The sequence below is a fragment of the Microtus pennsylvanicus genome, chromosome 11, assembly GCF_037038515.1.
Source record: "Microtus pennsylvanicus isolate mMicPen1 chromosome 11, mMicPen1.hap1, whole genome shotgun sequence".
In the NCBI taxonomy this organism is placed as follows: domain Eukaryota; kingdom Metazoa; phylum Chordata; class Mammalia; order Rodentia; family Cricetidae; genus Microtus; species Microtus pennsylvanicus.
Genome location: NC_134589.1, coordinates 44,441,018 through 44,454,415, shown reverse-complemented (window position 1 = coordinate 44,454,415; position 13,398 = coordinate 44,441,018). Strand labels below are relative to the sequence as shown.

At 44.7% G+C, this 13,398-nt stretch overlaps 1 protein-coding gene across 1 annotated transcript in view; it reads left to right on the top strand.

The window, feature by feature from the left end:
• The window catches only part of Blmh (bleomycin hydrolase), a 39,927-nt gene that overhangs the window by 22,522 nt on the left and 4,007 nt on the right, over positions 1-13,398 (top strand). The window contains exons 10-11 of the mRNA XM_075991591.1: positions 65-182; positions 3,503-3,572. Coding sequence (XP_075847706.1) covers positions 65-182; positions 3,503-3,572 — 188 coding nt within the window. The remainder of the gene's footprint in view (positions 1-64; positions 183-3,502; positions 3,573-13,398) is intronic.

Below are 13,398 nucleotides of genomic sequence, written 5' to 3'. Positions count from 1 at the left end.
CTCTCCTTTGGAGCTGCCGGGCTGGCTACACTCTCCTTACTTTCCTCTGTCATTCTCTTTACAGCTACGACCATGAGTTAGTGTTCGGTGTCTCCTTGAAGAACATGAATAAAGCCGAGAGGTTGGCTTTCGGTGAGTCACTCATGACCCACGCCATGACCTTCACTGCTGTCTCAGAGAAGGTAGGTCCCCGGCATGCCACTAATGGGTCCACTGATGCACAGGTGGATTCAGTTTCTCAGACTGCCAGTCCAGCAGAGCCATGGACATTCTGTATTCGATTTCTGTTGAGTATTAGCTTCCAACTAAGATGTTCCTGTGTCACGCGGTGTTTGGCTACTTGCTCAGTGGTAATTAAAATGAATTAAAACTTATAAAAGTTTGGGTCAGCAAGAAGCAAAGCAGTAACTTCTTTTCCGTGGTTTGGAAGGTTAGGAAAGGAACCTAGGAAAAGATGTCAGAAACTGAAATGGGCTCTTAGAGTAAGTATCTTGATGGCCTTGCTCACCTTCTTTGCTGTGGTCATTCCGATTCACAAGCTGCTGCGGTCCACGATAACTGTGGCCTCCGTGCCCATCACTGGATTTATACGTAGCGGTAGGAATTGGGATGTGAATGCTTTAGGCTCCCTGTCAATGGCGGTACTGCTGTTTGGACCCTTTCACAAATAAGCTCCATTCTAGGCTGTGGAGTGGTCAGGAAGCACAGAAGAGAGGAGGCTTGAGCTGCGCTGGACCTTTGCCCTCACAAGCAAGCGTGTTCTCTGTCCAGCACCATCGCCAGAAAGGCGCTCAGGCTCACTCCCTCCCTTACCTACATTGGGTTTGCTATGCTGCCTGCCAGATTTATGATCACTAAAGCATTTAGAAATAGCTGGCATATTGACTTAACTGTCCTCCTAGAAGTCCTGATGTTTCTGAGGCATTTGTCTGAATCTTTGTGTGTGCTCTCTAGGCAGAACTGAGAGTGGGATGGAGTTTTCACTGTGCTTTCCTCCCTTCCCGTCCAGCTGCTTCATTAGAGGATATTCTTTGACCTCACAGTGCTCCAGAACCCTGTGCTCTCTTACTCAGATCCAGATCTTAGCTGCTTGTAGAGGTGCACTCCTGCCGTCCCAGCCCTGGGGAGCCTGAGGCAGGAAGGCTGAGTGCTAGATCCCTGTTTGGTCTGTATCTCAAGACTCTGCTCAAAACAGAAGAATCCAAAACCAAAACCTAATCTTACTGGTTTAATTACATTTATGTAAGTTATAGGGTTTGGCTTTTAAGTAATAAGACTCTTAGATGTTTTATGTGAGTTCAAGCCCATTGTGGTGTATAAAGCACCCTGAACTAACTAGGCAGCCAGTGCTCATTTCTGATCCTCAGGTACTTTTCCTAAATTGCTAGAAGGTGAGGTCTTACAGCCAGGCAGCTGTTCTTCATCATTGTATCTTCTCAGCTCTGTAGGTAGAGAGGTTCCCACACCAAGATACAGACGGATGGAGTACAGTTGCTGTTGCCTTTGTAGATTGGGAAAGCTATTTATGCAGCATGCAGCAACACAGTTTTACACATTTTTTTTTGTTTTGTTTTTAAGAAGGAAAACATTTGCCAAGCATTGTAGTTCATTCCTATAATTCTAACATTCAAGAGATAGAGGCAGGAGGATTGCCATGAGTTCGAGGCCAGCCTGGCTATAGCGTGAGACTTTATCTCGAAGAAAAGAAAGAAAAATGTTTTTTTTTCCTACCACTACAAGTTTTTGGCCACTAAAACTAGTTTGAACTCTATTTTAATAGTCATACTGAGGTAAATGCACACTAGTGATAATTCCCAAAAGGTCCTGCTGTGTTGGTGGTTTCTTGGACTCTCTATGAAGCAGGACCATGTGTCATTCTCAGTTTGTATGTGATCTAGAGGACAGCTTGATGTAGGTTGCACGGGAATCCACGGCAAACATCATCAGACTTAGACTGACAGGTGAACAGATGTGATGGTAGCGGTGATGTTTCAGAGGAAGAGAAGAGGCATTGCAGTGGGCAGGGTAGAGAACAAAAGCCAACACTTCACAAGCCGGACCCAGCATAGATAGTTTGGTGGTGTTAGTACAGGTGTTGGATGTCTGTGGGTTTGTTTGTTGGCTAAATCTAAGATCTAAGAAATGTTTGCTAAGAGCAGATAGCAAATGTTTGGGTGAGCAAAGCCAGAAGAAACTGAATCCCGCTGGGCGGTGGTGGCACACGCCTGTAATCCCAGCACTCGGGAGGCAGAGGCAGGTGGATCTCTGTGAGTTCGAGGCCAGACTGGTCTACAAAGGGAGTTCCAGGACAGGCTCCAAAGCTACAGAGAAACCCTATCTCGAAAAACCAAAAAAAAAAAAAAAAACCAAAAAAAACCTGAATCCCACGTGGATGACACTCATCAGGCAGTGATATGCAGGTGGGATCTGGCACGTGAAGTCACTGGAGCATGACACAAGGGTCAGAGATGGGAGCTGTTCTGACAGCAGCAATGTCCTCGGTAGACACAGAGGAAAACCTTTTTCCCAAATGGAGTTTGCCTTTTGTCCCTCTCTGTGTCTCTAATAAAGACTGTGAATGAGGGTTATCATGGTGAGTATCACTGCCTCTTTAAGAAGATGAAAACCAAATTTACTTTATTAATGAAGACAAAAGAGGGAGAACAGTTGAACTGGCTGAGCTTTGTTTATGAAATTGCTCTTTTTATTTTTGCTTTGCCATTCAATCTCTTAAATTCAGTATTTATGTAGCTGAATCAGTAAAAGAACATATTTGGAGGATATCATTACTTAGCTTCCTTAAATAGAAAACTGGGTATCTTGATATTTTTGTTTTGCTTTATAAAAGCTTTGACTAGGTCTTAGAATTTCCTAAAATTAAAGCAGTGGGATGCCTTTTCAAAGAATTTGAGTGAAAGCAAGAGTCCCTGGGGACAGCTTTGTGCTTTGAGGAGTTGGCTCTCTCCATCCACCTTTGCTGGGTTCCAGAGACCCAAGCAAGGTAGTCAGACTTGCATATCAGGTACCTCACCCACTGAGCCCTCCAGCCAGCCCTAGGTGCCTTTTCTTTCTGTATAGAGTAGAACATAAAGGAGGAAATATGGGTAGGGGGATGCTCAGTGGTTAAGAGAGCTTATTGCTCTTTAGAGGACAAGATTTTATATCCCAGCACCAAGGGCAGGGGGCTCAGAAACCTTTCTGTAACTCCAGCTCCAGAGGGCCTCACACCCTCTAGCCTTCACAGCACCCACATATATGTATGTGCACGTGTGCACATCAACACTCATAAATAAAACATAGATCTCTGAAATAAAAAAGGAAGTAGTATTTCCTTTTTTACTGTATTTTTACTTCCGAGAGGTTAAAATTCCCCTAATCTTCGAGTGTCTTGGTAACATGGCCCTGCTCTACAGTTCTCTAAGCAGCTTGCAATGAGTTAGATGATGTGACACCAGCTAACAGACTCTCATTTCAGACTACACTGTTGTTCACTTTCTGGCAGGATGATCAGGATGGTGTATTTGTGAAATGGAGAGTAGAGAATTCATGGGGTGAAGACCACGGCCACAAAGGTAAGGTTCAACTACTAACTCAGCGAACCTGGGACCTGCTGTACTCTGCCTCTCTGGGTAGAAGAGTGTTCCAGTGTAGGGGATTTGTCAATACTGATCCCTCAGGCTCAGCTCTTCTACAGGAAAAACTGGTTTCTTATGTGTACCTAAACTCCCAAGTTCACTGAGACCAACATATGTTGTTAGGACTGTAACAGAGCATCTAGGTTGAATGAAAGTGGTGAGTCCTTCTCAGTGACCTTGGTATGTGACATTTCATACATTCTTGTTCCTGCACCATCATGTTAGAGATGGGGCCCCAGCAAGAAAGGCTGAGATCAAACCTTGTCCCTCCTTCCAGCTGTTTGATCCCTGGTGGGTGAGATGTGTGCTTCAGTTTGGTCCTAAGTGTCTATCTTGTATCTCTGGCTTCCACACCACACTCTTTTCATTCTTATAACTAGTCTAGTAGGCTGTGTGGTTCATGTTTTCTCCAAAAGTAAGGAAGACAGATGCTGAGAAAGAGGTGACCACAAAACACCGGCCCATACATGTATGTGGTCCTATCACATGTGACTGTAGCTACTGCTTTTTTTTTTTTTTTTAGTGATACTGAGGACTGTCCTAGGTAGGGCCTTATGCATAGGTAAGCACTCTACTACTGAACTGTATTCCCCAGCCCACTTTGGGAATTCTGTTTTGAAAGAGGGCTTCACTAAATTGCCCAAGCTGACTGAACTCTCAATCCTTCAGCTGAGGTAACAGGGCTGTGCTACTATACCTGACTTCCCCCCTCTTTCTCCCTCTTTATTGTCCCCCACTCTGTCCATACTGAGGATTGACTAGCTCAGGCCCTATGCCTGTTAAGCAGGCACTCGACCACTGAGCTGTATCCCCAGACCACATTTCAGCTTGAAGTTCTAAAATTTCAAGCATAAACAGCCTTTAAAAAGTGGGCTTTTAAAATTTATTATATATTTATTATGTATACAGTATTCTGTCTGTATGCCTGCAGGCCAGAAGAGGGCACCAGACCTCATTACAGATGTTTGTGAGCCACCATGTGGTTGCTGGGAATTGAACTCAGGACCTTTGGGAGAACAGGCAATGCTCTTAACCTCTAAGCCATCTCTTCAGCCCCCTTATTTTTATTTTATATGCATTGGTGTTTGGCCATGGGTGTCAGGTCCCCGGAACTGGAATTACAGACAGTTATGAGCTGCCATGTGGATACGAGGAATTGATCTTGGGTACTCTGGAAGAGCAGGCAGTGCTCTTAATCACTGAGCCATCTCTCCAGCCCCTAAAAAGCTTTTATATATCAGAAACAAAAACAAACCAAAAAAAAAAAAAATCTCAAGGTTTCCAAGAACATTCCCAACTACTAATCAGTGGTCAGTTAGAGATCTTAATTTTCTTTTAGTTATCCTTATTTAAAATTTTCCTACAACTTGTATATACCTACATTATTTTGTTTAGCCTTGCCACTGTAACTTATTCTGATTTCTACCAGGGTCTGGAATTGCAGTATAAAAAGCATTTTAAGTGGTAACTTTAGGCTTTATACTTAAGAGAATCCTAGGAGTTCCCTACAGAAACGTTCCTTTTGCCAATTCCACTGTTAAGAATTGCAGTGCAGTACTTTAAAAAGTATGCTTTCTTACTAAATAAATTTCATTTTAGTACAAATGCAATTGGTATCTGGGAGTAGAGACTTTAAGCCTTAACAAAGCTAGCAAAAAGAGTTACAACGTCTCTGTTAAATCCATGAGTCAGTGATGGCTAAGAAATGAATGCAGCATGTCTTTCTCTGTACTGCCAGCCAGCTCCCAAATAACTACATGGAGACATCGTATTAATTACAAAAGCTTGGCCATTAGTTTAGGCTTATCCCACTAGCTCTTATAACTTTAATCAACCCATTTATATTTATCTATGTTCTGTCAAGTGGCATTACCTTTCTTTCATCTTGCACCTCCTGTTTCCTCCCTATGCCTTCCACATGCCTAGATTCCTCCTCATCTTGATTTTTCTCCTCAGAAATCACGCCTATACCTTCTGTCTAGCTATTTGGTCTTTCAGCTTTTTATTATACCAATCACAGCAATACATGTTCACACAATGTACAACTGTCTGGCAACAAATGAGCACTTACGTTACCTGGCAGGGAAATGCATGAAGGTGGTTTCCCAGAGTGAGACTCATCCATTGTCCTTCAGCGTTGACCCGCTGCAATTTCCCCAGATGCAGAAAACTTACTGTGTTCATGCTTCTCCCGTTTTCATTTTTTAAAAAAGAAAGGGATGCTTATGTTTTAAAGGATTGGGTAACTTGTAGCAAATCTAAAATACTGGGTTCAAGTTACTTTTCTCTTGCTTCAGGTGAACCTCTCTGGCTTCTGTCTCATCTTTGTCCAAGAAAAGGACTAAAGTTACATACAGCTTGCTTTTTTGGCAGTTTCATTCTGTGACGTCACTGGGTTTCAGCTATAAGGAAGGCCGGACAATCATAAAGCTAGGAGAAGGCTCTGTGTCTTGTGTGTTACTGCTCGAAAACTAAATACTTGCTCCAGAGAGGATTCTAGCCGCTTTGCTGGCTTCCTCTTTGGTTGGACCCTTTCCCAGTGCAGTGCAGGTTACCTTCTCAGTCTCACTGCCTCTGCCATGTTGAAAGAACCAGGGTCTTGATGCTCACACTCTCTGGAATCTGTCTCGAGAAAGCTGAATACTGTTTTGTCGGTTATTCTCAAATAGCTAAAATGCCTGAGGTTGTAGAGCCACAAAGATAAGAGATTGAATTGGGGACGGGCAAGGAGTAGTTCATTCAAAGCCAAAATAAATAACTCATGTGTTTCTTGGTAATGTCCTTTCTAACTTAACAGGAAGAAAGGAAACTATGATCTAATTTTATTGGCACACTTGGCCTGGCCTTTGGAGAGCGCCTAATGTGTTACTCTGGTGACAATGTATGTTTACTTCAGCAAGGCCCTTCGTCTGTCATCCATGGCTGGCCTGTAGAGGCAGACCTTGTAATTTGTGTGAAGTGGGCTCCTGGGGTCTTGTTTCTGTAGACATTGTTAACAGTTTATTATTGTTCTCTTTGGGATTTCTGTCCATTAAGATCCATATTTCTGAAAAGTGGCTTTGATCCTATAAGCTGGAGGTAAACAGGCAAAGATACTTAGGCAGGCTGTCCTCGCTCTCTGCCCTGGCTCGGCCTCAGTCTTCTCCCTTGATCATTTTCCTGGCATTTTCTGCCCAGGGTAAGTTGGATATGCGGGTGGGTGTGAGTCCTGGCAGTCTGCTGCGCTAGAAATGGAGCGCGTGTAGAGCAGGCATCCCACAGCTGTTGCCTGCCCTGTGTGAAATCCTGCCTCGTTTGATCCTCGTTTATGGATCGTATTAGAAATGGGTCTCATAGTGATATGAAGAAAGAGGCTGTGGGATTTGCTACCTTATTTCTTATTTTAAAAAGGTGATCTTATAAAATATTTTAAAAGCTGTTCAGAAGTGTAAGTTCAAGGAAGTAGTGCTGAGGATAGTGGCCTACACTGTAACCCAGTACTTGGGAGGTAGAGGTGGGAAGATTAGGAGTTCAAGGTCATCCTGTGTTTATGAGACCTAGTATCAGCCCCCAACCCCCAAAAAATAAATAGAGGAAATTGCCCTTGACTCCACTCATCCTTAGTCAGAAACTTATCTGAGAGAGTGTAGTCTTTAGGCCAGAATGACTGCAGGCCACAGTGATGTGTGACAGAGCCAGATCACACTCACCCTGACTGCAAAGCAGCTTCCTGAGTGTAAGCAATGCTTTCTCTGAACTCATGTTGTAGAAGCATCTGGCCCAGTCACAAGACAGTGTGTGGTTCAGTTATATTTGAATGCTTAGTCTCCGGTTAGTGAAACTGTTTGGGAAGAATTAGGTATGGCCTCATTGGGGAAGATGTGTCTCTGGGAACGAGAAGTCCACAGCATTCCCAGTTAGCTCTCAGCCTTGTGGTTGTCCCAGCTACAGCCCTAGCACCTTGCTGCCTGCTGCTGTGCTCCCTACCACATGGTAGTTGTGAGCTCTCATTGATCTTTGGTGACCAGAAACAGTGGCTGAAGGGACATAAGACTCTGTTCTTTGTTGTTAAGCTAAGATTACATGAGAAAGTAAGAGAATAATGTAACTTTTGAGAGGGGATATTTCCAGTACTGCAAATTTTCTTCATTGGATGAAAATCTTTATCTTTTAAAACTTGTCTCTTAGCCAGGAAGTGGTGTTACACACCTTTAATCCCAGCACTCAGGAGACAGAGGTAGGTGGATCTCTACAAGTTCAAGGCCAGCCTGGTCTATAGAGCTAATTCTAGAACAGCCAAGACTACACAAAGAACCCTGTCTTGAAAAACAAAACAAAAAAATCCCTTATTTTTTGTTTTGAGCCAAGATGAGTTTTGCACATTCAGATTGTTTTGCATCTTTCAGGTACATGAGCTTTTAAAATGATTTTAAACCACATTTTTTTATCTTACAAATAAATCTGCCTGTTTCTGATTTAATTTTAGTAAAATGTCTAGACTTCCTCCAAAAAAGGAACTCTGTGTTTCTGGTTAGAGAAACATCAGCATGTTGGATATTAATAAAAAAGAAACTTCCTTGCCAATTTATGTTACATCCTTTATTATATCCAACATCATGACCAATAAGTGTCTCTCACTAGCCAGATAGCACATAATTTTGAAAGCAGTATATTCAGAGTTTTGCACAAAACCCGTTCCTGTGATTTTCTGTCGTAGAAGCTGGTGTGCTGTGGTAAAAGCCTGCTTATCGGTTCCCGGGCACAGATCCCCGAGGGCCTCGCTGGCCTTTGTGCTGCCCTCCCGGCAGCACAGCTGCTGCTCTTCCCATAAAGCTTTGTTCAGACTGTATGTGACAGTCGTTCAGACTCTCCAGAGTTAGCTGTCAGAGGTACCCAAGATGGGTTTGCTGATGTGTATGTGTGTTCCCATCACAGCACCGTGTCACGGCAGGATGTGATTGTGTGGTTGCACCAGTGCTGTGTGTGGAAGCAGTTGAAGCTTATTGAGAGATTTTGATGTGTGCATATTGCACGGGATTGGGGCAGGGTTGGGATTCAGATCTCATGGATTTCTTAGTCATATACGATTTACAGAGAACCACCGGTATTTGCTGGTGTGATTAGGATTCACTTGGAGAGCTAGAAACTCAAATAATATAAATGATGTGAGCTGAACTGGCTGTAATAAGGGTGATTTTATAGCTTACGGCAGAGGTCCTTGATCTGGAGAGCTCGTTACTTTACGGCAGAGGGTTTCATGTTTCCCCACGATTGGTCGATTCAGCTCTTGCCAGGGACACCTGGGAGTGCAGTTCTTTGAGGACTTTCACTGCTTATCTTTGTTAACTGAAAACTAGTACGTGTGAGTGGAGCAGAGGGAGCACAGGCTGTCGGGGCCAGTGGTGCGTCCTTATTGACATGCAGAACTTGAGGCAGCTGCTATGTGGGCACAGGGACACTCCAGATCCAAGGCTTCAAACCTGTAAACAGGCTCAGCTTCTGAGAGAATCCCTCTCCTAGTTAACAAAATGTTATATGTATATTTCTGCTTTTTTTGTAAAAGACTCTACTTTGCCCTAAGGCATGTTTATGCCATTTTAAGGATGGTTAAGCACAGAATCTGGAGCTAGGCTGTATGGACGCCGCCAAGTGTCCCACCGCCCATTGGCTGTGCATGGTGTTGTGTGGTATGGAGCCTGACTGAGTGTGACTTTCTTATCTATAAGGCTGCTGTGTAACTGTTGTGTCAAGTGCAAAGGAAGCACATCACACCTTGGCTGCTGTCGTTAGTGCTCTAGACTGACGGGAGCGGGAGCTCACTTCCTCGTTTGGAAAGGACTGTCTCACTTGCTGTGGCTTCAGAGCTTTGAGAATACAGCTCTCAGCATGACTGCTACTACGTCACAGTTACAGTGTAAGCTTGGTTTCGTGAGAAAAGGCAGTGAAGATGGGTAAACCCAGTGCTGAGGAAAAGCCATTAGCAGTGGCGTCAGCTCCCATTTATCAACAGGATGCAGAGACCCGTGCACAGACCATGATGGAATGAATGTCCCCGACCCTCAGAGGAATTTATACTTAATCTCCTGGGACATGGGAACAGGATCTGAAGAGGGCTGTGATGTGACAGAAGTGGCATTCATGGTGTGCTCCTCAGACTGTAAGATACAGGACAAATAGACCGAGAGGAGCAAAGGTGATTGCTCCAAGAGGCTGGTGACTGGAGAGAGGAAGGGCTGGGCATGGCCCCTCAGTGCGGGGATGTGGGAAAGCAGGGCTGAGGTTCCTGAGAAGGTGAGGGTGGAAAGCCTACCACAGCAGCCAGGTGTCAGGGTTTGGGAGATTGGGGGAGGGCCATAGTAATGTAATGAAGGAGCAGTCAGAGCAGGGCAAGAGCTTTGGGCTTAGATACACGGGTGGTTTCGGAAACTTTAGGAGACCGGGGTGCCAGCACTGTGTCCTTTGTGCCAAACCAGCTTTTCACTATTGTGTCTTCTAGTCTAGTACAGTGTGTGTTGTGTGTGTGTGTGGGGGGGGGTTTGAAGCTGGGATGGTTGAGGCTAGTCTCGCTCGCTCTGTGCGTGTGTGTGTGTGTGTGACAAACACAAGAATAAGTGCAGTAACAGAATGGTGAGCAGGGAGAGTGAACTGTGCCCCCCCCCCCCTTAGGAGTTCTCCAGGAAAGCAGCTTGATAAAGGGTAGGGCTTCTTGCCAAGGCTAAGGAGAGGCTAGCTAGGGAGTTGGTAGCTCAGATAGCAGTCCTTGGCATTTGGAGAATGCTTTGGACAAGAGGTGTGTGGCCAAGCAGTAACATGGCCTGCCATCCAAGGATCTTACCCTAGAACAAGGAGTGATGGTTTGGGGGGACAGAGAAAAGTTCCCTGTGAAGTCAGGCCCTTGGGCAGGAAAAACCTTGGCCTGACCCAGTCATGTATAGTCTCAGGCTTGCCTGGGTTCTGGGGATAAGAGACTCAAGCCCTGCAGTAAGCTGCCGTCTCTGGACCACTTAGGGAAGGGCACCTTCTTGGGGTGACTGCACTTTTGGTTCTTGAATTTTGTTATGGCTTTTAAAAGTACAAATGAAAACTGGGAGTGGTGGCGCACGCCTTTAATCCCAGCACTCAGGAGGCAGAGACGGGTGGATCTCTGTGAGTTTGCGGCCAGCCTGGTCTACAGAGTGAGTTCCAGGACAGCTAGGACAGCCAAGGCTATACATAAAAACTTTATCTCAAAAATCAAAAAACCATGAAAAATGCGGTTGGAAGAGTATGAATGGGGCAGTGAAATCGGGTAAGGACCTTGCTTCTAAACCTTCCGCCGTGAGGTTGGTTCCTGAGGCCCATGTGGTAGAAGGAGACAGCCATCTTCCACAAGGTGCCCTCTGACTCCTATACCATGGCATGTTTGCACATGCAAATAAATATAATTTAAACACTTAAAGATACCCAAGCAGCCCTCCTTTACTGTGTTTGCTGTTTCACCATGCCTCGTTTTTCCTGTGCCTTTAGCAGGGCCGCCTCACCTTCTCTAGCCTTTGTGTCTGAGAGAGGCCACCCATAATATCCGGCTCTGTGCATATCTCAGCTGTTATCAGCAAAGGTTCGTGACCATGAATGTGTCCTCAGCCCAGCCAGACATCTGTGTCTAGTCTGGAGGAGAAGCAGCTTCTTAAATCACTGTCCAAGTGACAGTCATAAGTATAAGTGGTTATTTGGTCACCTCCCCTTTTCTTTATGAAACATTAACCCTTTATGAGGGGTAAGACAGCGCTCAAATAATTTATTGCCTTTTTTTTTTTTTTTTTTTTCGAGACAGGGTTTCTCTGTGGCTTTGGAGCCTGTCCTGGAACTAGCTCTGTAGACCAGGCTGGTCTCGAACTCACAGGGATCCGCCTGCCTCTGCCTCCCGAGTGCTGGGATTAAAGGCGTGCGCCACCATCGCCCGGCTTGCCTTTTCTTTTGTTAGAGGTTTTTAAATATGTGTGTGTCCTGTGTATGTGCACATAGTACAGGTGCCTTTGGAGGCTAGAAGGTGGGTATTGGGTCCCCTGGAGCTAGTTACAGATGGTTGTAAGCCCCCCAACATGGGTTCTGAGAACTGAACTCGGGTCTTCTGGAAGAGCAGCAAGGGCTCTTAACTGTTCAGCCATCTCTCCAGCCCTACTGCTTCTCTTTCGGTTTCTCCATACTTTTATCTGTGTGTGCGTACATGCCACAGGCAGAATATGGGAGGAAGAGGGCTACATGAAGGACTTGGTTCTCTCCTTTACCATGTGCGTTCCAGGTATCACACTTGGGTTACTGAGCTGAGCAGCCAGTGCCTTTACCCACAAAAAGCCATCTTGAGAGGCCTCAGGTAAAAGAAAACTTAAAAATGGCTCAGACAAACCGTAAAAGAAAGTTGGCAATTGTCTATACAAGTCTTAATAATAGAGACACCTGGAGATTGAGAATGCAGATACAGAGTCAGTCCCAGAACTATTGTTAGTATTACAGTATTGGTCCTGAGATGAACAAACAGCCCAGACTTCAGTGGTAGGGGTGACACTTGTGATGACAGTTGTTGCGGTTTGTCCCCTAGGATGCAGTCTGCAGGTAGAGACTGACTGAAGCTGTGATGTAAAGGTAACAGGCTCCTCTAGTAGGTGCAGATCGTTTTTAAATTACCTCTTCCTTCTCTTCTTCTCTTCTTACTGTTTCTCAAAATATTCTTATAATAAACTTGAATTATTTGGGTAACTTTTTAAAGGAGCCAAAAAATAATAGAACATTTCAAATACCTGGGAGAGAACATGGATTAGCTCATGGCATGACATGCTGTTTAGTTACTGTTATGTGTTGGACTGTGTGTGTACAGTGCATGCACTGTGTGAAGCCCTCAGATGACAGACCGCTTATGTGTGCTTTCTTAAGTACTTTCTCAATTGCTGTGTGTTCTTTGCAGTGTCGTTGCAGTGGCTGGCTAGCATCTGTAAGGTGTCTCTCACTCTGTCTTAGACAGTTTGGAAGCCTAGCTGCACCCTTGAGCTAGGGTGTCGAGTCACAGTTGCCTTCCTTAGGTCAGTGCAGCTGAACACACTCACCAGAGCTGAGCAGGCAATGTCTCACTGTTTATTTCTATGTACAGAATCTCATTACATTACTCAGGCCAGCCTCAACTGTGTGGTCTTCCTGTCTGGCTGCTTGTGCTGGGATTACAGGTGTGCACTACCACACCTATTTAATGACTCCGTTTTCCCTACACTTGTTTGTTTTTAAGAATTTTTTTAAGTTTTATTTATCTTAAGTATATGATGCTCTATCTACATGTACATCTGTAGACCAGAAGGAGGGCACCAGATTTCATTACAGATGGTTGTGAGCTACCATGTGGGTACTGGGAATTGAACTCAGGACCTCTGGAAGAGCTGCCAATGCTCTTAACCACTGAGCCATCTCTCCAGCCTCCCCGCCACACACACCTTTTTTATAGCAAAATAATAATTAACTACAAATTGTCAGTGAGGTGCAGTATGTCTTAGAACAAGATGAGAAAAACTGGGAAATATTTCTAATTTATAAGTGGCAGTATTGGGGCTGGAGCTGGCTCAGCACTTGAGAGCACAGACTCCCTTCCCGAGGACCCAGATTCAGTTCTCAGCACCCACTACAGATCAGACAGACAGCCAGCCCACAGTCACCTGTAACCCCAGCTCCAGGACGTCCAAGTTCCTCTTCTGGCTCCATAGGTCCACACTGCGTCTACACACCCTACTACATACATATAACTAGAAATAAAATAATAATT